The sequence below is a fragment of the Drosophila novamexicana genome, unplaced genomic scaffold (assembly GCF_003285875.2).
Source record: "Drosophila novamexicana strain 15010-1031.04,08,12 unplaced genomic scaffold, DnovRS2.1 tig00000108-arrow-pilon, whole genome shotgun sequence".
Lineage (NCBI taxonomy): Eukaryota > Metazoa > Arthropoda > Insecta > Diptera > Drosophilidae > Drosophila > Drosophila novamexicana.
Genome location: NW_020824772.1, coordinates 2639529 through 2665355, shown reverse-complemented (window position 1 = coordinate 2665355; position 25827 = coordinate 2639529). Strand labels below are relative to the sequence as shown.

The 25827-nt window shown below is 40.6% G+C and overlaps 7 protein-coding genes across 15 annotated transcripts; 2 read left to right on the top strand and 5 right to left on the bottom strand.

Moving 5' to 3' along the window:
• Positions 1-1052: 1052 nt before the first annotated feature.
• On the top strand, positions 1053-2877 carry LOC115771933 (cyclin-dependent kinase 2). Of its 2 annotated transcripts, XR_004018996.1 has the most exons (7): positions 1053-1234; positions 1625-1820; positions 1891-2001; positions 2053-2214; positions 2271-2468; positions 2531-2731; positions 2822-2877. XR_004018996.1 is itself a non-coding variant. In XM_030717833.1 (6 exons), exons 1-6 carry the CDS (start codon positions 1107-1109, stop codon positions 2678-2680), a joined length of 945 nt encoding a protein of 314 aa, XP_030573693.1. In that variant the 5' UTR covers positions 1053-1106; the 3' UTR covers positions 2681-2757. The 2 variants fall into 2 exon arrangements, 1 of the variants encoding a protein (XP_030573693.1); XM_030717833.1 differs by lacking the exon at positions 2822-2877 and having other exon boundaries at positions 2531-2757.
• A 32-nt stretch (positions 2878-2909) lies between these two features.
• On the bottom strand, positions 2910-3938 carry LOC115771682 (the record flags this gene model as incomplete). Its single annotated transcript, XM_030717498.1, has 1 exon — positions 2910-3938. A coding segment is annotated over one exon (1029 nt), but the record flags the coding sequence as incomplete, so codon positions are not given.
• Positions 3939-5331: 1393 nt separating this feature from the next.
• On the top strand, positions 5332-25426 carry LOC115757734 (putative thiamine transporter SLC35F3). 8 transcript variants are annotated; one of them, XR_004017370.1, is made up of 11 exons: positions 5332-5433; positions 16784-17276; positions 17341-17749; positions 17811-17989; positions 18057-18185; positions 18255-18444; positions 18514-18603; positions 19295-19424; positions 21537-21566; positions 23358-23654; positions 24501-24572. XR_004017370.1 is itself a non-coding variant. In XM_030698119.1 (11 exons), exons 2-11 carry the CDS (start codon positions 16827-16829, stop codon positions 24981-24983), a joined length of 2160 nt encoding a protein of 719 aa, XP_030553979.1. In that variant the 5' UTR covers positions 5332-5433; positions 16784-16826; the 3' UTR covers positions 24984-25426. The 8 variants fall into 8 exon arrangements, 6 of the variants coding, with proteins under 6 accessions (XP_030553979.1, XP_030553973.1, XP_030553974.1 ...); XR_004017369.1 differs by lacking the exon at positions 24501-24572 and adding an exon at positions 22837-23100 and having other exon boundaries at positions 23358-23403; XM_030698119.1 differs by lacking the exon at positions 23358-23654 and adding an exon at positions 19814-19883 and having other exon boundaries at positions 24501-25426.
• On the bottom strand, positions 6775-8385 carry LOC115757737 (CLIP domain-containing serine protease 2-like). The gene is made up of 2 exons (XM_030698122.1): positions 8089-8385; positions 6775-8037 (listed from the first exon to the last, which is right to left on the bottom strand). The coding sequence occupies exons 1-2, from the start codon at positions 8258-8260 to the stop codon at positions 7346-7348; spliced, it is 864 nt and encodes a 287-aa protein (XP_030553982.1). The 5' UTR covers positions 8261-8385; the 3' UTR covers positions 6775-7345.
• Positions 8885-9979, bottom strand: LOC115757735 (inactive serine protease PAMR1-like). Its single transcript, XM_030698120.1, has 3 exons — positions 9878-9979; positions 9700-9816; positions 8885-9633 (listed from the first exon to the last, which is right to left on the bottom strand). The coding sequence occupies exons 1-3, from the start codon at positions 9954-9956 to the stop codon at positions 8957-8959; spliced, it is 873 nt and encodes a 290-aa protein (XP_030553980.1). The 5' UTR covers positions 9957-9979; the 3' UTR covers positions 8885-8956.
• LOC115771681 (CLIP domain-containing serine protease 2) lies at positions 12303-13410 on the bottom strand. Its single transcript, XM_030717497.1, has 2 exons — positions 13109-13410; positions 12303-13057 (listed from the first exon to the last, which is right to left on the bottom strand). Exons 1-2 carry the CDS (start codon positions 13278-13280, stop codon positions 12366-12368), a joined length of 864 nt encoding a protein of 287 aa, XP_030573357.1. The 5' UTR covers positions 13281-13410; the 3' UTR covers positions 12303-12365.
• On the bottom strand, positions 13900-15015 carry LOC115757736 (phenoloxidase-activating factor 3-like). Its single transcript, XM_030698121.1, has 3 exons — positions 14907-15015; positions 14729-14845; positions 13900-14662 (listed from the first exon to the last, which is right to left on the bottom strand). The coding sequence occupies exons 1-3, from the start codon at positions 14983-14985 to the stop codon at positions 13986-13988; spliced, it is 873 nt and encodes a 290-aa protein (XP_030553981.1). The 5' UTR covers positions 14986-15015; the 3' UTR covers positions 13900-13985.
• Positions 25427-25827: the final 401 nt, after the last annotated feature.

The window sequence follows — 25827 nt, the reverse complement described above, 5'->3', positions numbered from 1 at the left end:
ACATGCAATTAATATTTTAAATCCTCCAACATTATATCAATCAAATAATAGGCTTTTAATCACCTAGATTATAGATCGTGCTTACGATAATAAAAACCGAAAAATATAATATGTAAAAAATACCCCTGCAACCTTAAATATTCCTTTAAAAAAATATTGCTTACTTACAATTTGTTGACAATGTATCATTCTTAATTGCCTGAGGGGTAAGCTTATATTTTTTATATAAATTTACTTTTGAGGAATGCTTGTAGCAAAAATGTAAAACTATATTTAAGACAAAAAACAATTATTTGTTAATAACAAACATTTGAAAATAACAAAAGATGAAGTATTTAATAACAAAATTAAAAAACTTAGACATGAAATGAAAAAATAGAAATATTTTCCTTGCGCAAGTTTTATCAAAATGAATAAACTTACATCGCAAAAGGGTACGAAAAGTATAATTTTAAAAAATTTGAAAAAACTATGGATTTTGAAAAATTCTATGTTGGCTTCGTTGGGTTGCTTGGTATCTATAAGACAGCAATTCGGATTTGTATTGTAGCTATGTAACTGCGATTTTGCTGTCTCTATATGTATATTTTTTTTATATATTAACTATACATATGTGAAACAAAATACCATGTACTAGCCGCGAAAAAAGCAATACTACAGTAAACAAAAACACACAACAACCATATAATAAACAACCCGTGTAATAAAAACCACTCTTGAAATATTTGCGAGGTGTTTGCTTAAAATGAATGCATGCTTGTAATAATGTGATATGTAGTTGGTATTTTTTAGTATTTTATATGTATGTGTTATTTACTCGTAAGCATGATTTAGCACCAGCTAATAAATCAACTATTATATTTACAATGCTATGTACATAAGGATTATTTATTCGATTACTATCCTGTTCTCTTGCTATATCGATACTTGTAATCGATGTATTCGCCCAGGTCAATCGATAGTAAAGACAATCGATATATTGAATAATTAACTCTTAAAGCGTGATGTCGCTTCTGCCATCACTATAAAAGATATATTACAAAATTTGGAGGGAAGATTATGCCAAATCTGATCCGTTAAACATTTTTTGAGTTTATCTAGGAGCAATGACAACGGCTTTAGACAACTTTCAACGCGCCGAGAAAATCGGCGAAGGCACATACGGCATTGTGTACAAAGCGTGCAACAATCAAACTGGCCAGGACGTCGCACTCAAGAAAATCCGCCTAGAAGGGTATGTAGCAGTCAAAATGTGAAGGACTCAATTGATGTGGACACAACTCAAGAATGCGTCGATGCAAGTAATGTAGATGCTAAGATGCATTAACGCCAAATTCGATAGCTGGTGGCAAGTTATTGACCCGCATCTGCTGGCAGCTGCGCGGTATCCTTGATGTCCTTGACGAATGTCAAACGGCTTGGCCGGCTCAACAGCTGCACAACGAAGCCCGGGTCCTGTGCGTGTTGCGCTGTTTAGAGGTACGTAGCACCACATGATTCGGCTTCGTGGTGCACGAAACTGCAACAGTGGGCGTCGACGCTTTAGATTAATATAGGCTACATACATACGTATGTATTATATTGTATTATTTGTCATATGCTAATCTATCCTGTCTTTTCTCAGCGAATCGGAAGGAGTTCCATCGACTGCCATACGGGAAATATCTTTATTGAAAAACCTTAAGCACAAAAACGTAGTACAACTTTTTGATGTTGTTATATCTGGCAACAATCTATACATGATATTCGAGTACCTCAACATGGATCTCAAGAAACTTATGGATAAGAAAAAGGATGTCTTTACACCACAGCTAATTAAAGTGGGTGGTCTATCTCAAGAGTCAATGTAACAAAATTCTATGCTCATTTCCACGTTTATTAATTCTACAGAGCTACATGTATCAGATATTCGATGCACTCGACTTTTGCCACACGAATCGAATACTGCATCGGGATCTCAAGCCGCAGAATCTACTTGTTGATACGGCAGGCAATATTAAGGTAGTGTACCACAGCTTCCTAACAGATTATCTACTAATAAGCCAATTTCAGCTAGCTGATTTCGGTTTGGCTCGTGCATTCAATGTGCCCATGCGCGCCTATACACATGAGGTAGTAACACTTTGGTATCGGGCGCCTGAAATACTGCTGGGCACCAAGTTCTATTCGACGGGCGTGGACATCTGGAGCCTGGGCTGTATATTTTCCGAAATGGTTAGACATAAAGTATTTATATCTGTGGCCTTTATCAGTGAGAATTTCCTTTACAGATCATGCGGCGTTCGTTGTTTCCAGGCGACAGCGAAATCGATCAATTGTATCGCATCTTTCGCACACTAAGCACACCCGATGAAAGCAAATGGCCGGGTGTTACACAGCTGCCGGACTTTAAGGCAAAGTTTCCCAAATGGGAAGCATCCAATGTGCCAACGGCCATACGCGAACATGAAGCAAACGATCTCATTATGGTAATTCCCCAATCGAGATTAAATCTTAAACAGTGCTTACTAACGGTTACACTTAACTGCAGTCGATGCTGTGCTACGATCCAAATCTGCGCATATCTGCCAAGGATGCACTTCAACATGCCTACTTTCACAATGTGCAGCATGTAAAAGATGTGGCATTGCCTGTGGACCCCAATGCTGGCAACGCGTCACGGCTTACGCAGCTCGTTTGACGCCTACTTAACGCTCCACATTATAATGATCACGTTTTCTGTGATTGTATAGTAAGTTTATATGTCTACCTCAATGTTAATACAACTAGTGCAATTATAGAAAATCTAACTACATTAACTCTTGTTTTTCCCCTTTTGCAGATGTCAACTTCATTTCACATCAACACATACCACAGTCAGACTAACAAACACCATCAAAATATACATCATTTTCATTATAACACATAGTTTATTGATGATTCTTAACCAGGCGTGCAGCAAGTAAGTAACGCTGGTGCTTGCGTGGTTTTACTTTAGCTGGCGCTCCCATTTCTCGATGTGTGTCGGATTGACGCTGGCGCTGACGGTTGCGGTGATCGTCTCGCATATATGCGCCAAGTGCATTGCGCATGCTCTCAGAGAGCTCATGGTCGTCGTTCGTTGCATCGGTTGCTGCAGAACCGACGCCACCTTCAGTAACGATTCCGTAAGTTTCATCTTCGCCTTCATATGCTAAATTCTCGTCGTTTGATTCGTCAAGTGTTGTTTCTACTGATAATTCTTCGTTGGGCAATTTAATAGCCAAGCTGATTGGTCGCAGTACGGTATACGCTTTTGCATTAAGTTCACCTAGGTTCTCCTCAGCAGCATCCTGTGCGTCATCTTCTGGCAGTAAATTACCTTCAAAGTATTGATCATAATAGTTTGGCTGAACGGCATAATCATTATAGTGTTGCAAGCGACGCATGCCGTAGTAGTCGCTCGGACCATAGTAGAACATTGGTTGGTGCTGTGGCAGCGACACGGGTAATGGGGCGCCGTAGTAGTCATAAGGATCATCCTGCTCCTGTGAGTCATATACTGGTCTACGCTTTTGTTGCTTTCGCCGCTTACGCTTGCGTTTGTTGGCATTCTGCGTTCCAGATGTCGATGACTGTTCCTGCTGCAGCTGTTCCTCATGCTCGTCAGTGTACACAGCTTGCACTGGCAGCGTTTCAACGATGTTGGTGTTGCCATTGTTGAACAAGTTGACCAACGGATTGGTCAGATTATGCAGGCCGAAATTCGGCTGCACGCTGCGCAAAAAGCTGTTCCAGACACGCAGAAAAGGTCGCTCAGTAGTGGTCGAGGGCGCTGCCTTCGCTTGACCTGCTAAGTTGCGATTACGCTTGAGCCCGTCACTGGGGAATCTGCTCTGGATAAGCTCGTATCTGGGATAAATAATTTGAGTGCTGCTAAAAGACAAGAAAAAATGACGTATTAAATGATTGTAGACATAAAAATATATAAATAAAAATAATAATAATATATATAATTACGACCATTTGGTCCAGTACAAAGATAATTTGCTTACCCAGAATTTTTCTGCGCCTGTGTCTTCCAATGCTGCCGAACATTTAAGTTATTTGTCCTGGCTGCTTGGATATGGTTCGGAGCACCTTGCCACGCCAGCATCAGGAATGCCGCCCACAGTTGCCAATGCATTGAAAATATTTGTTTATAAATATTGTACAAATCTGAAGACACAGCCGTGTTCTTCGCTGGGTTAAAACCAACTGATACTAAATTCAGTTTGAACTTAAATTGTCAACAGAATTCCCACTTAACTTTTCTTTACCATACTTAGATCTTGGCTGATTTGAATGGTATTTTGGCTGACTGATGGGACAGTGAAAGTTTTTGCATCAATTTGACAATATCCATGTCAAAACAACCAAATTAATACTTATGCATGTCTGGGCCCAACTAACCCCATTCTGAAAGCGTTGAAAGTCTTCGCTTGGGAGCAGTTGTCCATTGGCAGCTCCCAATCACCAGATTCATTCATATGTTAATTTACCCATCATACACCCATACCATTTGTTTAACGCAACGATCATCTTTGCCAAATTCTTAAACCAGTTTAGATCAATGAGTCTTCAAAAACATTTTGATTTTTATGTCGATAAGGCGTGTTTTTTATTTATGATACCTGACGAGCATATAAGGGAGTGTTAAGACATCATTATAAACTATCTAACTGAGTCAACATTTTCATATCCACCATGTCTCCCCAAAGCCTTCCCACCTTCAACAGTTGGCTATCAAGCCCAATCTGAAAGAAGGTTGCTGTCGGGTAAAACCTACTGGCAATACTCTGTTAACATCCCACTTTTTACACCAAAACACTTAAGGTTTACCCGGCATTATGTGGATATCAACCAAGCTCTTAAATTCGATCTGATAAATATGCGCGCCTTGTCGAGCTCCTTAGTGGGGGTGGCCAATAAAACGTATCACATTCCTGTCAAACGGGCATTGCACAAAACCAATGTACTTTTCTCCGTTTGTGAACAGGGTATAAATAGTTGTCATTACCAAAAAATTTATTGAGTCCTTCGCATAGTCTACGGCGACGGAACTGTAGCCTTTCCAGCCCGAAACACGGGGCTACAAAACAACTTCCGACCCACAGCCAAAACAAACAGAATGCAAAGCGCAAGAAAATCTCAAACAAGTGTCAACAACTGGCCAAAAGAGAGGCAGAGCCAAGAGAGAAAGCTTTGGTGGGTGTGAGAGAGTGCTTTTGGGAAGCAAAATCGAGCTTTGGCCGCTATCGAGGCAACATGAAGGCCCGCTCAGGAATCGTTTCAGTTGACGTTGAGATTCCTGGCCAGAAACGACCAGAGTGCCAAGTGACTGCGACGCGCGCTTCAAAGAAAGCTGGAAAAACGCCAGCAGCTACAAGCAAGCTACAAGAGTTTTTCCTAAGCCTAGAAAAACTAGTGAAAAAGGCAAGTTTAAGTGGCAGTTGCTTTCGACTAAACAGTCCACGACTTCTGCGCCAGCATAAGTTTTGTGTGTAGCTGTATGTGTGTAGGCACGCGTCTGTGCTTGTGTGTATCTATGTGCGTGTGCCTTTTGTGTATCCGTTCGGTGCTCAGTTTTGAGTTGCTCCAAATTATATGGAACAACAAAAATTTGCTTCATATATGTAATTGAATTAAGGCAAGGGGCTCAGCCAGCAGCGAAGCGTTCCCTTTTTTTTATGTAAGGAATCGTGCAAGAGAGCGGAAAAAAGAACGACAAGAATTGCGTAAAGTATGTGGCATGCCCCACACCATGCCACAATGCCATTAAGTGCTTAAGTAAATTATATAAAAACATTTAACGCATCGATGCGCACTCATAACCAAAGCAACGTACGCAGTTCGCAGCAGAACATTATAAATAACTCTCAGCCTTTTAGCCAGAAAAATATACCAACGCAGGTGGCATGCTGACGTACATAAGATATATGATATGCCCTAACCAGCACACATGCCACCACATACATAGATGCTCCAACTGAGTAGCCGAGTAAGTAGGGGCAGCCTGGCTGGGGCGACCGGTTGCCAGCCCACGCGCTGTCCGCCCCCAGCACACGCTCAGCAAAAAGAAGGATACACCTACATCTCTAACAAGGACAAACCAAGCGCAACCGCCCACGCAGTCCAACTGTCTGTACTTGCCTGAAATTGAAACATTTTGGCGCGCGTTTCATGGCGAAATTTTTGAAGTGCGCATTTTGTGGTTGCCTCGTTACCCGCCCATTCACCCATTGTCCGTTGCTGTTGTTGCGCCCGAGTCTAGTCCAGGTGTGTCTGAGAGTAACAATTTTTAGCGTCACTTTCGCTTTCGTTAGGGCTGTGGGCGCGTGCCCTCGCTCAAGCGTTGCGCTTGACCATAACCATTAAAACTGTCACATTGCGTATACGCCGCGTGTTGTCCTCGACTATTGTTGTTGCTGTAAGCTCGCACTCAGCACCCACGCGTGCCCCGAGAGCACAACCTTACTCTCTTGCACACTCTTTCCCTCCCACCTCAACCCGCCCCCCTCTCTCTCTCAAAGTCACTCACTGTCTCTCTGCTGTTCAGCTGTTCGGTTTCTGTTTTGTTTTGAATCGCGTTTTTGCATATTGCACGTAAACAACCAAGACCACCCACTATTTCTCCCTCTTGGTGCCACCCCCTTTTGGCAGTTTATTTAGACGCCAGCCCCATCAGTCCATGCATTCGTGCACGTTTTAGTTTGTTTTTGTTTGGCAATTTAAATTTTATTGTGATTTTAATGCAGTGCAAAGAAAACAAACAAAAGCGACGTCGAAGAACAGAACGTGCTGGCATCCTCTGCTTTGCATAGAGCCATTTGGCGCCTAAATGTGTGCTCTCCCGGCGAGGACTGTTATTCTGGCATAGACATTGTTGTACTTGTTCTTGCCGTGTGCGCATTGGCCTGGAAGCTTTATGGGCCCATTATGTATATCAGCTACACGCTGGCTAGAATCATTAACTTAAAAGAACTTGTTTGTTTCTAAAGTTAATTTTTAGACACCTTTTTTAAATTTCGAACGATTTATACATAGGAGCTCACCTTCCGGCAGTTTCTTTCGAGAATTTATGAGATTGTGTTCCGATGTTGATGCGTTAAGCTCCTATTAAGTCTATACAATGTAGTAGTCCAATGCTTATGCTCAACTTTTTACCTACAAATTTAAATGACAGCTATAGAAATATAGCTCTCAAAGTTAAACGACATGTGAAATTTGTAATACTATCATATCCGGATTCCATAATAGCAATTGGAATCAAATGAATATAAATATAATATAGTTATATACAAATTCTGTGTTTGGTTACTGAATAATTAATACAGCCGATTCAGAATTAAAATTCGGAATTGCGCTTTATAAATTCTATGTAGGGACGCAAATCCAAATAGCTGGCTACGATGAGCTCTTTATCGTCCACCTTTTTGGAGTCGAGCAGCAGGCCAACCAGGTAAAAGTATTGCGGCTCATCCGAGCTCACCTGTATGCCCACCAGTGGTGCGCCCACGTAATACATCTTCATGCGATCCTGATAGCCGCAGACGGTGTGGTTGTTGGTAACGAGTGTGCCATGCTTTTCCTGGCAATAGGGTCTACTGATGGTATGCACCCAGGTCTTGTGCTTGAGCTCAGAATTGGTGGGCAGGCCGGCTACAACGAACAGCTGCCCCACCAGAGTCTCATGCAACGACGACGAGGGCGGCATGCAGACGGGCATTACATTTGTTGTCCGACCCGCATCCCGCTTGAGGGTGAGCACCGCCAGACTGTGCTTCAGCGAAACTGGATCGTACTCGGGATGTATAGCGACCCCCACTATTGGTATTTCCTGGGCAGGCATTACGCAGTAGCCATCGGTAGCGCAGTCAGCCTCGTTTGCCTTGGAGGTCTTGTTCCATACGCCCAGCTGCACAGAGTAGGCATTGGCACGCCCATCGTACAGCAGGAAACAGTGGGCGGGGGCCAAAACATTACGCGGGGATATGAGCACGCCGAGACATCCATCATTTGGCAGCTTGGTCTCGTGTCCTGGTGGTTGGATCAATTAGTGCCTAACGTGTCCTCTGCTCGATATCTTACCATTTTTATACATTATGCGTGCCAGCCACTGATGCTCCGTGGGCACCGCAAAATTATTCTGCCTTAGCAGCTCCTCCTCGCTTATGTAACCACATTTGGCATCTTCCAAGCTGGCTGATCGCACAGCTCCGGTGGCGAGAAGCACACAAAACAAACCGAACTCAAGCTGCATCTGGGAGCACGACTTGAAATTAACTAAACTGGAAATCTTATATCTATGACATTAGCGCCAGTAAAGGCATTGTAATATTGTAAAACAATAAGAGGGTTGCTCGATAAGTTTGGCTTCACTTGTATTCTTTGAAAGTACACTCAGAGAAAAACGAGAATTTTAATTTGAATCAATTACAAATGTGATCCAAGTTGTAATTTTTTATCTGAAGGACGTTCTTTTAATTTAAAGAACTTCTTAATGCTGTTCTCCTATTTAAAGTTTCTGGAAAGAAGAATTTCGTATTAGACCCAAGTATTTTTTAATTGTCTATACCAGGCAGACCAGAGTGTCTTTGGCTTGGGCATGCCTACATCATTGCTCAAATCTAAAATTTAATCACGGATCCTTCTTGTTCAGTTACTTGAATGACTGAACCGATTCTACAATTCATCTACCGTGACTGGTCCTAACATACATTGTTCTACCAGTTCCGCTTGTTCAATTCTCTAAAAATATCCTAAAACTATACTCGCGACCCACTTTTTCACAATTACATTCATTAGAATTCCAGTTATATACTGTGAATAGTTATATAGTGGAAAGACCCAATCAACAAGCAAGTCAAGTCTAGTCAAGCAAGAAAAATATATTTACGGAAATTATTATATAACAGATTTACATATTTTATAAAATTGATTATCAATATACGCTCGCTTAGCGGGTATTCTCCATAATCCAGCGGCGCCAGGGTTTTATGTCTTGGATAAATAAAACCGTCGGACCTCCGTCACTCACAACCTTTACCAGTAAACCCACCAAATAGAAGCTTCGCGGCACATCTTTCTCAATGTTCATGCCCATCAGGGCAGCGCCTCTATAGAAGACAGTGCGCTCAACAGGAAATGCGCAGAACTGATTTTGCGATGGGCTCGATTTTCCACTCATCCGGCTACAGCGATTTTTCGATACGACCATTGCAAGACCTTTGCCCTTGCGGTAGTTACTGTTTTCAAAGCCGCCGAAGTGGAAATACCGATTGATCCATGAGGCGGGCTCTGAAATTGGCTGCAAGCACAGCGGTTGCACGTGGGCAGTCATTTTGATCCGATCCGATAGCCGCAAAATGGCCAAATCAATGTCGCCCGTAACCTTATCCGCCTGTGGATGCATCGTAATCGCCGCAACCGTTTGCTGCACGGGCCCAGGCACACAAAAACCTCTATCATTGCAGACTAGCTTCTCGTCGGGCTCATCCCTTTCATTCCAAATGCCCAGCCGCACGGCAATCATCTCCGGGTGGTCATAATGGTCTCGCACACACGATGCTGTGGTCAGGACATGCGATTCGCCCACGATGACCACATTGCAGCCGGCGTTCTCAAATGACTGACCTAACAACGATCGAAATAGTCCCTATCAAAGGTTGTGCTCTACGGCTTACACGCCTACCAGCTCACCTTTGCGTTGGAAGAGTACTCCCATCCAGGGGTACTCGGCGGGCTGCGTTGACTTGTCTTTGCTGAAGAGCAATCGCTCCTCGAGGTTGCCGCAGTTCAACTCCGCGCCTGCAGTGGCTGAAAATGCAAAGCATTAGCATATTGCAAATCATACACTTAAATAAAAGTTGCCATTCACCGCTCAGCAAAGTGCCAATTAGCACCAAAACTAGTTTTCCTAGAATTTTCATATTTCCAACATGCTTAGCCGCATCCATTTCTCGTCTACCTGAGAGCTCAAAGCAAACTGAAAGCAGCTTAGAGCAAGCAGCTAATCAATTTACAACTTCTAAGAGAACTATATGGTCGGAGCATTAAGTCAGCTAAAACATATTCTCACTTAATGCATTTAATTGAGAAAGATATCGAGTCTCATCAAGTACATTTTGCTGTGCTGCCTTGTTCAAAGCTAACTTTTTATTTCCGATTGAAACTTAATTAAATACAGGTATTTCCCGGTATTGCCCGGTTTCAGTTTTTGAAAGACATTAATTTTACGGGCAATATCCCGCCAGAAATTGTGATTTGCCCTCGTCTCAACTAAGAAACATTGATATGTGAAAGTAAGTTTAAAGATCATCGAATTTTTGCCCCTTGTGAAGCCAAAAAATTATATTTTGTTTATACATCCTATGATTCGCATTGTTGATAATTTTGAGAAAAGTGTGAGTTATGCCTCAAATATGGTATATTGAAAATAAGCCGATCGGATAAAACCTTAAACTTCCCCTCATAGAGCTTTGACCCACTCTCTACCCAGGAGCGCTAAATATTATAAAAGGGATGAAATACATCACAAATGAATTTGCACAAAGATCCTTAAACAGGAGCTTGAATCCGAAACGTCACTCTCAATTTTATACATAGATCCTTAAAAATGAATTTGAGTCCGGCTGTGTAGTGAACAAAATAATTTCAAACAAAAAAAAATATTTCTTTCCCACTTCGAGTTTTCGAAAACACTATTATAGCGCCTTCATCACATAAGGTAGCCTCGATAATGTCAGCTTCTTAGCTCGTTTGGTGTGGGCTGCGTGCTCATCACCAGTCAGTCAGTCATCCAGTCTGGTCTAACAGTTTTCCGCCAATTTACCACTGTTGCGGGTGAAATTACTGAAACACGTTCTCATTAAGTTCTTTGAATATGAGCGCGAAACTTCACCCACCAAATCTTTGAACCACATTTCCTCCAAGGAGGAATGGATTTTCAAAAAGTTCGAAACATCCTTTAGAAGAGCGTTAACAAACATCTTTAAAAATGAGTTTGAGGCCGATCGGATGGTAAACAAACGATTTTAGCAATTTTTCCACACATGCGGATCTTCCTGAGACCCCATTTTAACGCCCTCCTTTATTACATAAGGTAACCACAGTACACGTGAACGTGAATAAATTTGATTTGATTCCGATTCTGCCGAATTCGTCATTTGTAGGTCCTCAAGCCAATGCACTAATCTAGTTCAAGTTTCTGCAAGAAATATCTTAAACCTAGAAACTAGTAAACATCATATGCATATATACTTAATGGGATCCAAAATGTCCGCAATCAAAGATGTTAGAAAACTAAAAATCCGACATCCGATTAGCTGAAGTTGAGGCTATAATGCATGTAAATTCGATAATATCCGAACAAGATTCTATAGTAGCGGGGATTCTATAGTACCCCTCAGTCAATTTAATATTTTTCTTCAAATCATAAAATATAGCACAATATAAACATCTGCTTATGTACTTAAAGATGTATTTATGTAGAATTTTTGTAAATCGCGTTCATACAAGCGGGTGGACGAGCAGACGAACATGACCAAATCGTCTCAGCTCGTCGTCCTGATTAAGAATATATACACTTTATCGGATCGAACATGATTTCTTTTGCATGTTATATATATTTGCACGAACCATTTACCCTTTTTTCACCCGATTTCGATAAGCACATTATATATATAAAACCTCTTTCTCCTGTTAAGACCCTTTTAAATGAATAATTTAATTCTCTTATAAAATTCGTACATGCCCTAAATCTAGAATAATATTTGTGCATGAAACTCATACAAATCCAAGGCACAAGCACGTTAAGTCATACGTCACGCAGATATTGCTAATTTCAGGCTTATTTAGGCAACCAATATGATATAAAAGGGTTTCTATACAAATGCCCTAGATGGTTCATTGATGCGCAAGGCATTTGCTGCTCGGCTTTAATTATCACCAGGTCTCAGAGCCATTAAAATCTAACGTGAAAGCCAATTTTGCATGCTTTGGCAGGTGGCCAACGGCCAACGTGTTCCGCTTCTCGTTTAGCCCAATAAAATGACAACATTTCTGGCGGCGCTGTCGCCTGTCACTTGTCTGCCATCTACTGTCAAAGTGGCCGTCATAGTTAGCGTTGCAGTTTTCGGAAAACCCACAAAAGGAAAACGAAAAACTTCGGCTGCAATCTCCATAATTCTCACATTAGCTATTAATAGTATATAAACAATTTGCATATTGCATGAGCTTGAAGCCAAATAAATTCTAGGCTGGGACGGCCCGGCAGAGTGTGGTAACTGAATAATTAACACGTCCGACAAGTTGTCAACTGTTGCCTGTTTTATTTTCTGCTTGGCTTAGTTTATTACAATTCAGAACTAAAATTCGGCATTGCGATTAATAAATCCAATATAGGGACGCACATCCAAATAGCTGGCTACGATGAGCTCTTTATCGTCCACCTTTTTGGAGTCGAGCAGCAGGCCAACCAGGTAAAAGTATTGCGGCTCATCCGAGCTCACCTGTATGCCCACCAGTGGTGCGCCCACATAATACATCTTCATGCGATCCTGATAGCCGCAGACGGTGTGGTTGTTGGTAACGAGTGTGCCATGCTTTTCCTGGCAATAGGGTCTACTGATGGTATGCACCCAGGTCTTGTGCTTGAGCTCAGAATTGGTGGGCAGGCCGGCTACAACGAACAGCTGTCCCACCAGAGTCTCATGCAACGACGACGAGGGCGGCATGCAGACGGGCATTACATTTGTTGTCCGACTCGCATCCCGCTTGAGGGTGAGCACCGCCAGACTGTGCTTCAGCGAAACTGGATCGTACTCGGGATGAATAGCGACCCCCACTATTGGTATTTCCTGGGCAGGCATTACGCAGTAGCCATCGGTAGCGCAGTCAGCCTCGTTTGCCTTGGAGGTCTTGTTCCATACGCCCAGCTGCACAGAGTAGGCATTGGCACGCCCATCGTACAGCAGAAAACAGTGGGCGGGGGCCAAAACGTTACGCGGGGATATGAGCACGCCGAGACATCCATCATTTGGCAGCTTGGTCTCGTGTCCTGGTGGTTGGATCAATTAGTGCCTAACGTGTCCTCTGCTCGATATCTTACCATTTTTATACATTATGCGTGCCAGCCACTGATGCTCCGTGGGCACCGCAAAATTATTCTGCCTTAGCAGCTCCTCCTCGCTTATGTAACCACATTTGGCATCTTCCAAGCTGGCTGATCGCACAGCTCCGGTGGCGAGAAGCACACAAAACAAACCGAACTCAAGCTGCATCTGGGAGCACGACTTGAAATTAACTAAACTGGAAATCTTATATCTATGACATTAGCGCCAGTAAAGGCATTGTAATATTGTAAAACAATAAGAGGGTTGCTCGATAAGTTTGGCTTCACTTGTATTCTTTGAAAGTACACTCAGAGAAAAACGAGAATTTTAATTTGAATCAATTACAAATGTGATCCAAGTTGTAATTTTTTATCTGAAGGACGTTCTTTTAATTTAAAGAACTTCTTAATGCTGTTCTCCTATTTAAAGTTTCTGGAAAGAAGAATTTCGTATTAGACCCAAGTATTTTTTAATTGTCTATACCAGGCAGACCAGAGTGTCTTTGGCTTGGGCATGCCTACATCATTGCTCAAATCTAAAATTTAATCACGGATCCTTCTTGTTCAGTTACTTGAATGACTGAACCAATTCAACAATTCATCTACCGAGACTGGTCCTAACTTACATTGTTCTACCAGATCCGCTTGTTCAATTCTATAAAAATATCCTAAAACTATACTCGCGACCCACTTTTTCACAATTACATTCATAAGAATTCCAGTTATATACTGTGAATAGTTATATAGTGGAAAGACCCAATCATAATAATCGACAAGCAAGTAAAGTCTAGTCAAGCAAGAAAAATATATTTACGGAAATTATTATACAACAGATTTACATATTTTATAAAATTGATTATCAATATACGCTCGCTTAGCGGGTATTCTCCATAATCCAGCGGCGCCAGGGTTTTATGTCTTGGATAAATAAAACCGTCGGACCTCCCTCACTCACAACCTTTACCAGTAAGCCCACCAAATAGAAGCTTCGCGGCACATCTTTCTCAATGTTCATGCCCATCAGGGCAGCGCCTCTATAGAAGACAGTGCGCTCCACAGGAAATGCGCAGAACTGATTTTGCGATGGGCTCGATTTTCCACTCAGCCGACTACAGCGATTCTTCGATATGGCCATTGCAAGACCTTTGCCCTTGCGGTAGTTACTGTTTTCAAAGCCGCCGAAGTGGAAATACCGATTGATCCATGAGGCGGGCTCTGAAATTGGCTGCAAGCACAGCGGTTGCACGTGGGCAGTCATTTTGATCCGATCCGATAGCCGCAAAATGGCCAAATCAATGTCGCCCGTAACCTTATCCGCCTGTGGATGCATCGTAATCGCCGCAACCGTTTGCTGCACGGGCCCAGGCACACAAAAACCTCTATCATTGCAGACTAGCTTCTCGTCGGGCTCATCCCTTTCATTCCAAATGCCCAGCCGCACGGCAATCATCTCCGGGTGGTCATAATGGTCTCGCACACACGATGCTGTGGTCAGGACATGCGATTCGCCCACGATGACCACATTGCAGCCGGCGTTCTCAAATGACTGACCTAACAACGATCGAAATAGTCCCTATCAAAGGTTGTGCTCTACGGCTTACACGCCTACCAGCTCACCTTTGCGTTGGAAGAGTACTCCCATCCAGGGGTACTCGGCGGGCTGCGTTGACTTGTCTTTGCTGAAGAGCAATCGTTCCTCGAGGTTGCCGCAGTTCAACTCCGCGCCTGCAGTGGCTGAAAATGCAAAGCATTAGCATATTGCAAATCATACACTTAAATAAAAGTTGCCATTCACCGCTCAGCAAAGTGCCAATTAGCACAACAAAAAGTTTTCCCAGAATTTTCATATTTCCAACATGCTTAGCCGCATCCATTTCTCGTCTACCTGAGAGCTCAAAGCAAACTGAAAGCAGCTTGGAGCAAGCAGCTAATCAATTTACAATCGCTCAACTTCTATGAGAACTATATGGTTGGAGGTCAGCTTAAACATTTTCTCACTTAATACAATTAATTAAGAGAGATATCGCAGTAAAAGAATTTCAATAATAAATTAAATAATAAGAGATCTTTTTAGCTTTGGTCTTTTGGAATAGCTATAAACAGAGTGCTCTTTTCAAGAATATCCCTTTTAGCAATACCCTGTATCCTATTTAACTTTCCATGTACACAAAGGCCAACCAGTTGTTTTGCTGTTGTCCTGGTCTTGAATGGGGAGGGGAGAGTCGCAAAGGTGACTCTAACTGTTGTTAGATACGAGAGACGCTGGATAGCAATACTTATCGTATTTGCATAAATGAATAATTTTATATTTTGTTCAGAGATCGAAACAGAAGAGTTTGCATCGCCATCAGATAAATTTAAATGATATAAATTTCTGTGTATTAAAGAATGATTTAATGACTATATCAATATATAATACATACGTCCGCGAGCTATTTAATCAATATAAGTATTTATATTGAGTACTGATCGTTTATAGGTAATTGCAAATCTATTCATTCATCGATGGCGGGCCATAAACTTATTTATTTGCCCATGGCCCATTGTCTCTGGTCTTAATATTTAATGTTTCCATTAGAATGTCATTATCACAGACAAGCAGTAGGACTCCCTGTGAGACGCATAATAGATAACTTGAAGGGCGCCAGAACTTTGATGTGGCCTTCAAGCGAGGGCAGCTAGCCATATTTAATGCAGCAGTAAAAGCTAAACAAATTGCCCCACTTGCTGTGGCAGGCAGCAACAATGTGAATGTTTATTGTCCACACAGACGACGTTGACTTTGGCTCAACTTGACCTGCACGCTGAGGCATTCATAATTCTCATTGTCATGAGGCACCCGCACACACCAATACACACGGACACATCCACATATACACAAGACACATATAGCTATTGTGCAATCGAAAGCGACGTTATCCTTGCTGCGGCAGGCGTCAGGTCAGTTGGCCATTTAGCAATGAAACCTGGCTGCTTGCCTTGAGTTTTTGGCCAACCAGCAGCTGGCCGAAACGCGTATGCAAATTACTGGTGCTTAACGTTGCGTGATTGGGTGCGGGCTTGCCCTTTGCTTGTAACAAGCCTTTAACATTGCCTGCAAGATGGCCATCAAGCAGCTGGAGACGGTGCCCGCACCCGTTCGCCTTGAATGTGGCTACCCAGCTAATCGGAACGAGCACGTGAGTGACTAATGGCGAGTCATTCGCTCAGACGGCCATTTGGAGTTTTGGAACAACACTACCAGAGCATCTCAGAGTTCTTTTCGAATATCCCTCCACAGCTAGGATAAATTAGAAATTTAATAGTTATAAGTATTTACGTCCAGTAAAACTGAACTTAAAGATATTATAAAAACGGTCTTTTTTAGGTATTCTCTTTAAAGCACGTATAAACTTTCACCATGTTTTATTTGTAGGCATAATTTCAAGGCTTAACGCCTATTAAACTAAAAACAAATTAACAAATTATAATATTCTTAAAGAAAGCACAATATGTTCTTAAAACAATCCTATTTTAAGCTTCAAACAAGTACAAAATATTTTTGATGCCACGATGCCAAGCCCATTTAAATGTTTTTATGAAATCAATTTATTCCTGAAACAAGTCACATTCACTCTTTAATCCAGAACATCCATCATTATAATAATATTTATGACTTATTTTGATTGACAGGAACGGGGCACTATGAAAGTCAGCGGCGCTTAGCAATGATAGAATGACGCGCGACGGCGAAATTCCAGCCATCTTTAATCCGAAACGCGTGCGCACACCCTCCGTGGTGGTCACCGGCGACTCCCCGTCGAATGGACTGTACAATAACAATAATAGCGGCGGCGTGGTAGGCGGTGCCAGCAGCAGTAGCATAAGCGCTGTCGCTGGCTGTGGCTTCAGCAATGTGCTCAACTCCAGCAATCCGCAAATAACCCACCAAGATTCAATAACATCGAGCCAACAGGATCCCAATGAGGTCATTACCATACAGGCGGACACGCCCACTGGCGCGCACGGGTCCCAGCATCATTTTGGCGGCGACTCAAGCGAAGCACAGACTGGACAATTGGGCATAGATCAGCAGCCAAATGGCCAGGCAGGCGAGGATGCGGAAGTGCGTTTTCGCAAGCTCAAGGCCTGCAAAGAGTCCTGCTGCTCCGAGCTGGCCAAGAAGGTGAGTGTCTGAATATATATTCTATATAATAGAAGTATTACTGAGGCACCAACGGGTCCTGCAGATGTACTTTGGCGTGTGCGTTACCATTCTAGTGACTGCCTCATGGGTGGGCGCCACGCATTGCATCAAGTACATGTATCTGTATCGCGCACCCTATGAAGACGAGCTGGAAGATGATCTGGACACGTCGTCGAGCCGCGCCGAGCTCAGCAGCGAACTGGAGGATATACTGGCCATAAGCGACTCGTCGCTGCATCATGTCGAGGACGCCACCGAGATGTTCAACATACCACCGCGCCAGCCCATCTACTTTAATGCGCCGTTCTTTGCGGCCTGGTTCTTTACCAACTTTTCCTTACTATTCTTTCCCATCTATATACTGGGCCTCATCTCGGCCCGCAAGTGCGATAAGCTGAGCGAGATACTCGCCGAAGTGCTGCGAGGATTTCGCGAGCGCGGCTTCACCATTGGTGAGTGGCTTCATAAAATGGGTCAATCGCATTCGAAATGCAATATGCAGGCATTTTACAGGCCGTTTCCTCAATCGCTGCCTGTCCTTCTGCATTCTGTGGCTGGTAACCACATATCTATACACGCTGTCGTTGCACGTGCTCTTTGCCACGGATGCACTGGCACTGTTCGCCACAAATGTTGCCTGCGTCTATTTGCTCTCTTGGGTCATACTGCACGAGCAGTTCGTTGGCGTGAGGGTGAGTATGGGAGCCGCCTCCCCAGCGTGCCATGGCTCACTGGCAAAAATAACAATACCTACCTTAGATTGTGGCCGTTATCCTTTGCGACACGGGCATTGCTCTGCTTGCCTATATGGACGGCATTACGGAAAGTCGCACATTGGGCGGCGTCGTGCTGGCCACGTTAGCTGCTGCCGGCTATGCCGTGTTTAGGGTAAGCCTGTCAAGCCCTTTCGTGTGTTGGGCATGTCGTGCTCATGTCGCCAGCTGCTCCACTTTCTAGGTTATGTTCCGCAAGGTGATGGGCGATCCGCCGGTGGCCCAAATCGCATTCACATTCACCGCACTGGGCCTGCTCAATGCTTTACTGCTGTGGCCCGTTGTCCTGGCGCTGTACCTTACAGGCGCCGAGAATCTGGCATCGGAAAGCATACCATGGAATATACTGCTTGTCGCAAGCGTCCTGCTTCTGGGTAAGCCTAGCAGCTGCACACAAAATTTATTTACTTCCTTTTTATTGTTGTAATTAATTTTAATTGCAGTTTTCCACGTACTCATGCAGTTCAGCGCCGCCGTTACCTACAACATGTTTGTGACATTGGGTTTGATAACCGCAGTGCCCGTTTCTGGTGGTACGTTCACAACCTCTCAAATCTGCTGCTCAGCTCTGTTTTGGTTTCGGGTCAACAAATACCTTAGCAATGGCAACAAGGGCCCAACAAGGGAATTCGCTTGAAGCATTTCGTGACCATATATTATTCTAAATTGCAATCTAAACTGTATGTATACACATACATATTTGCCATAATGGGTCAAAGGAGTATTATTATTTCGTTTAGCTCGAAGTAGTTACGAAAAGCTACAATAGTTGTATTCGAGTTTAACCCGTAAATTCGATGATTCGAATCATTGATTTGTGCTCCCTACTTTGTTGATAATATCTCTATCGTGTTAGTAATAGAGATCAGAGATTTGGTAGGTGAAGTTTCGGGTAAAAAACACCCCTCCTTTTTGGAAAATGGGGTCAATGGCTGTATGAGCGAAAGTTTAATCTTCATACCACGATGCGTATATTTATACCCTTTTATATATATTCAACGCTAGTAATATAGGCGGAATGATTTGATCCCAACTTTTCGTTTTCATCCCATCTACTTCAAGCGTGGAATTCAAGAGAAAATTCCCAAGGTTGGAAAATGCAACACAAGATCGGGAAATACCTGCCAGTCGTTTCTTATAAATAGGCACTTTTAACAGATGTGTCTAAATGAAACTGAAATTTAATGTTTTTATCTATATTTTATATACATATTCATATATTAGCACTCGATGTCATACTGTACAGTGCGACATTTGCGGGCATGAAACTGGCTGGCGTTATTCTGATTGCCATTGGCTTTTTCCTCGTCATGTTTCCCGAGAACTGGCCCGACTACATAACGCGTCTGCTACGGTGAGTACAGACCTGTTTGCCATTATAGTTTTATTTTTGTAATATTATAATGCTAAACATTTATTATGCAATTATAATGCTAATTTTCTTAGCGATTACAACTCGTGCGTGTTTTTTCAATAATTCACGATTTTCGTTTGATTCGTTTTTTTATTGTAATTATTTTCATTTATATCTTTGTTTCATGCAACTATTTTTCAGTATAAGAAAAACGTATTTTCGTGTAATTTTCATTTGTTGATTTGCTAAGTAAAATTCATATGAAATTAATAAAATAAACATTAAATTAAAAAAAAAAAATACATTAAACTTATTAATTTGTCTCTAATATACTTGTATGCATAACATAAAAATATATATTTAATTTTATATAAACAAACATCTTGCAGAAAGAGCGTTCGTGCCATTCTCCGTTACCAATGTTGTTGTGAATTAGCCGAAATTCGCTATGCTCATTCGGTAGGCCAAATACACAAGCAAAACCCAAAAACTTCCCAAAAACCAAAAAACTATTACCATTATATCAACAATACTATATTACATTAACATAGTTGTATAAACGTTGGCATCATAAGATAGTAAATACCGAAACCGAAACGTTTTAAGAGATCTTGAGCTTGAGTGCCACACAATATACCAGAAACATGGCAGATTTTTTACTGACTGAATAAGTATAATATATACTTACTATACTCGAATCTTATAGTAAACCACACACAAAAATATACTATATGAAAATACAACACCCTGGCTTCCAAAGTTTGTGCTCACCCTTTCAAAAGATATACATACATATATACCTATTATAAATGAAAATATTTCAATTTAGTTATACCTGTGTACAACACTCCAACTATATACATATATGCCTTGTTACACAACACTACAACTATAAATACCTTTATATATATGCCGTTTAACAACACTACTTCAGGCCGTTGTGCAGTTGGCCAATGAAAACTACTTGTTGTTTTTCTTAATGTGTTTTTTGAAGATATTGTTTAATTGTTGTTAACACTTTTAATCATTTCGTTATCTGACGGCAGTTCAGAGATTTCTATAGCAAAAACTGCCAGTATACATACTACTTATACATATACGTACATATATATGAACCCAAGTTACAAATATAATTTATTGTTTTTTTCCGACCACCTTTGTATAAAATATCTTTGTAAATGGATGTTGTTGCCAATATTAACCATGCTGAGGTTCGATTATTGTAGTTCTTACACCCAAAAATCACACACCATAATACACACACACACACACACACTCAATCAATCAACTACCGTAGCTTGACGCTCGCTAGTGTTGCGAAATTTGATTAATATAGACCTGTTAAGACCCCCAACAGCATTTGAAGAAATGGATGCTATTGTTCTTTCAGCCTGGTTCCTTGTTTTTGGCTGCTTGTTGTGCGATCAGTTGATAGTACACGCTGCTTATGTCACAAGTTCTAATTTTCAATTCTTTCGTTAACTTTCATTTCGTTTCGTACAAACCACATGGCTAGAAATGTTTGTTAAAAGACAAAAAGCTGTAAATACTTGAATAAAATTTTGATATTTTGTTGTTCATATTATTTCTTTCAATATCTTCAACTGTGTGCACTTTGTAAACAGGGCGCAAGCTATAATAGAAATCCAGATTACGTAGCATGACTGACTCAGAGTCCCCCATTGTTCAGTTCCTTATAGTTTAAGGTTATTTGTAAATTTACATATTCAAGAATTCTAGCTGTGAAAAGCAATTTAGAATGCGATCTATAGTGTATATGTGTGCGTATGGTATGGTTACGGGAGCACAGCAATAAATACAAAAAATCCCTTATAAATAAAATATTGAAATAAAAATTCACATAAATTGTTAATTATTGGCATGTTTTTACAATCGTATTTATTGGTTATCTATAACATTTCCCATTGGCCACTTACGTTACTTTTCAAAAACTATTGACTTTCTGTTTCAGTTTCTCTTTGATTTTCTCTCCTGTGTGTTCTGTCTCTAAACTTAAACGACTTCTATCTACTAAACTCTACACTATTGCTATATACTCTACTTAATTCTTAAATAAAAAATGGTGTCGACATTTCTCAATTGTATTTACAGAAGCATCATAATGCTGGGTCACAATGCGAGGTGAGTTTCGAGAGTTCGCGCAATGCCGATGGCAAAAAAAGAATTATATATTTTATTAATTTAAGCATTAAAACGGTGCTCAAAGCTGAAAGTAACTTTTTCTGTTATTATATGTCGTACGGGCAAACCGTACTCAAAGACCGAAACCTTAACAAAGATTAATACTCAACAGTTAAATATTGGTTTAAGTTCAATTCCGCTTATTTCAAAGTTCGACTCGTAAGTTTGAGCTGACGGGTTTGAGTTTTTGGCAGGGCATTACTTAAAAACTACTATATAATATGACATGATAAGTATTCCTTAAATATTTCTAATCGATTGCTTTAAAGAGGGTTTGAAGATGATTTCTTATTCCTATTTAATTTCTTGCATCGGATTGTTTTATTTGATTTTGTTCTCCATAAGCTGCAAATGAAGTTAACTTTCGATTATAATTCATATTTTATTTATCTCTTGTCTTTTGATAAGATACACAGTTTGAGTAGTTTTGAGTCAATCTTAAGTAGCTTAGGTAATAGTTAGTAAAAGTGCTTATTATTTACTTAAACATTAAAAAAAATAAACATTAAGGTAAGTTCTCTCGGGGATATTTTGTCCTCTTTAATAAAAGTGCTCTACAACAGCTAAAGTCTTGCAAATTTTCAAAAAGCACTCGTCGTTCTCATTAAGATCTGACACTGCACAAAAAAATAAATTCACCTTCTCTATACATTTTTCGAATGGAGGATGAAGGAGAATAAAGCAAAGTGTTTTGGTTAATTTTTCTAATAAGCATCACGAAAGAAATCTATTTATTTTTTTGTCTAAGCAAATCAATTCACACAATTTCTCATTTATTTACTTTGAATACGAACAAAATTTTTAAATTAGCAGCTCTCTCTAGTAGTATATACGTTTCTAATTTTCTATATATTGTAAACACCGCTAATCTGTACAATTGCTTCTTTTCTTCTTGTTTTCTTCTCGACTATTCTTCACCTCTGCCACGATCTGCCTACCCGTCTATCTATACGATTGTCTCCCCCTCTTGAAACGCTCTCTCTGCCTCTCTCTCTCCTTCTCTCTCTCTCTCTCTCTCTCTCTCTCTCTCTCTCTCTCTCTCTCTCTAATTATTTCGACACTTAACACGAACTCACATCACACGTATCAACCTGGCTAAATTATCTACACTAATTGTACAACAAATACAACATTCAATTCTCATTGCAAAATTCGAACAATTAAAATATACTGCAAATATACAAAATATACCACAATAAATACCACGTAGCGGTAGGCCAGCGCTTTGTAAACGAGATGCTGCAGTCACCGGACCGTCCACGAGATATGCGCAACGGCACATCACGCGTTCCTTCTCGCACCACATAAGCTAAAAGTTGGAAAAACCAAAATACAATAAGAAATCACAGATATTCTGTACAAAAAAAAAAAAAAACAGACAACAAGAAATACACATATATTTTGTAAATGATTTTCCAAACCAAAAAAAACAGTAAAGAAATACGAAAGATCAGAAAGTCCAATGGAGTTTGGGGTAAGTACCTCAACATATTGCTATTGCCTGTAAAATTGATGAGTAACTCGTAAGGTACAGTTGCCACCATTTAGAGTTAGTTGAGTCGGAGTTTGCGGATGCATTTGGTTTCGAAATATATTTTCTTTGTTCTGCTTAAAGTCCTCTTTAAATTATGTGTTGTTCTCTTTCTCTCTCTCTCTCCTCTTTTTTTCTCTTTCTATTTCTATAACTCTTGTTCTCTTCGTATTACGTTTTTTTTTTTGTTTAATTCACAGATCGCAGCATATTTATGCGTCCCATTATAAACATAAACGAAAATATTATGCCGTCAACACGAACTCATATGTTGTTTGAGCCAAGCGCATGAAAAATAACCCGATCCCAAAATAAAGCAAATTTTTGTAGCAAACGTGTGTGGCTTTTGGCAAGTTTTTGTTCAGCCCCACGGATCACAAATGCTCTCTATAAATGTCGTAAATGTCGTGAACAAAAAAAAAACTAAACCAATTATTTTTTACCAATTAATTAGTAAAAAGTACAATAATACTTGAAATTGCGAAACAAACGAAACGGTGAGCGCTTTAAAGAATTTTTTTCGAACATTAGCTATAGAAACTTTACTAGCCACCCTCGTACTTTTTCTGAACTAACTAACTATACACAATTCTAATACATATTATATTCGAATATTTTGATTTTTTTGGATTTTTGCTAAACCATTGTAAATAGTTGCACTTTGCTTACATTATTGTAAATGTATTTCAATGTTTTTCAACGATAAATAGAACGGCACAGCTTACTGGATCTCTATATAGAAATATATATGTGTGGCACCTGCGAACAGCCTCCGCTTAAACCTACAATTGCCCTTTAATGACACGCACACACTCTTACACACACGAACACAGACACTAACACTAATTATGTAAATATATAAAATATTAAATGTGACATACTTAAGAAACATCAGTAAAAAATCAGTAAAAATATATTTAAAAAAAAAAAAACATGCTAGCAAACAAATCTTAGACGCCTACAATCTTAGTGTCAACTAGTTAGACTATGTAAATGCATTGCTGATCAACTAACAGATATCCTGTAAAAGTAACCTGCCCTAAAGTAAGCCAACTCTATCGAAATATAAAGCAGTTGATCCGCTTTGTATATACGAGTATTTATACATATTAAAAGCTAAAATCAAATGAAAAAATGTTCAAAACAGAATTCATATATGTACATACAATGCATTAGAATTGAACACGAATTGCCTAGAAAATAAAGCAAATGTAGTCAAAATATTTCTATGCCATCTGCTAATATCTTAACTCTTCTTTGTGCTCCACACTCTACACTGCTCTGGTTAAACCAAAAAAAAAAAAAAAAACAAACACACACACACACAATATATACATATATAGATGGGGTCGCGGCCCTCGGAGCGGTATTTCAACAGGTCAGCATCCCACCATTATCGACTATCGGACGGGATACATAAGGTCCCATCTTCGTTCACCCTCTGGCCGTGTGAGATGACTGATCTATCGCCAACTTCAGCTGGGTTTCTGCATGGCAGCACCAACGCACACCACCACCAGCAGCTTGTACATCAGCAGCACCACCATCGCCACCACCAGCACCAGCAGCAGCAGCAGAATCTGCAGCGACAGCATTCGCACACATCGCTAACCATGATCCATCGGCAGAGCAGCAGCCACAGTGTCCACGGCAGCCGACGTGGCAGCGGCGGAACTCGCGCCCCACCCACCGGCACCGGACGCCTCTTCTCCTATTTTGGCAATGAGCACGAGCACGAACATGATCGCAAGAAATCGGAGACATCGTTCTTCAATTTGGGATTCCGACGCAAGTCCACGGTGGTGTATTACGCGCCCACGGATTAGCCGCTGGTTGGCCAAGCTGCTGCATATCAATGGAATGTATGCAAAGTACAGTGAACACACGTTTGCAGCAACAACCAGGCAGCTTAGAGTATGTTTTGGGGCGTACGTACCACAGAATATTATATCGTTACAAGTTTATCATATTATTATCGTTGTTGTTGTAAGAGTTTTTATTGAAATCACATGCAGTTCGAATTTTGCTCAAATATTTACTAATTATACGCAACAAGTACAGATACCCTGTAGTTCGTAGGCGACACGAAATAGAGTTTTCGTAGAGTCACAGAACCCACGCAAAAGCCCATGCACACTGAAACAGAAACAGAACCAGAACCAGCATGAAGAGACAGATGGAGCCCCTTATGTAACTGAGCTCAAATATGCCCCTGAACTTTACTGAGTACTTACTGATATACACAAAAAATATATTAGATGAGAAACAAAAAAAAAAAAACACAAAATTAAATGTAATTAAATAAAAAAAAAACAAAAAACAGACAAAAAGAATTGAATGATATATCGAAGCCAATTGTTTTTAGCAATTATATAGTACTTATATATAAACCAAATTTATAAAATAAAGATTATATTATTGAATATTTTAAAGTATATCCACACTACGGCACACCTTGAAAGGGATACTAAAATCCGAAGTTTATAACTCATTGTTGAATACCAAAATTCGGTATACTACTTAGTCTAAGGGATATTGTTCGTAGACATCACATTCAAATTTTAGAGACACATAGAACAAAAATGACCCGTTTAATTGTAAGCTCATTTTATCAACTAAAAACCAAATGGAAGATCCAAAGATGATTTATACTTGATTCGTGGGTTCTTT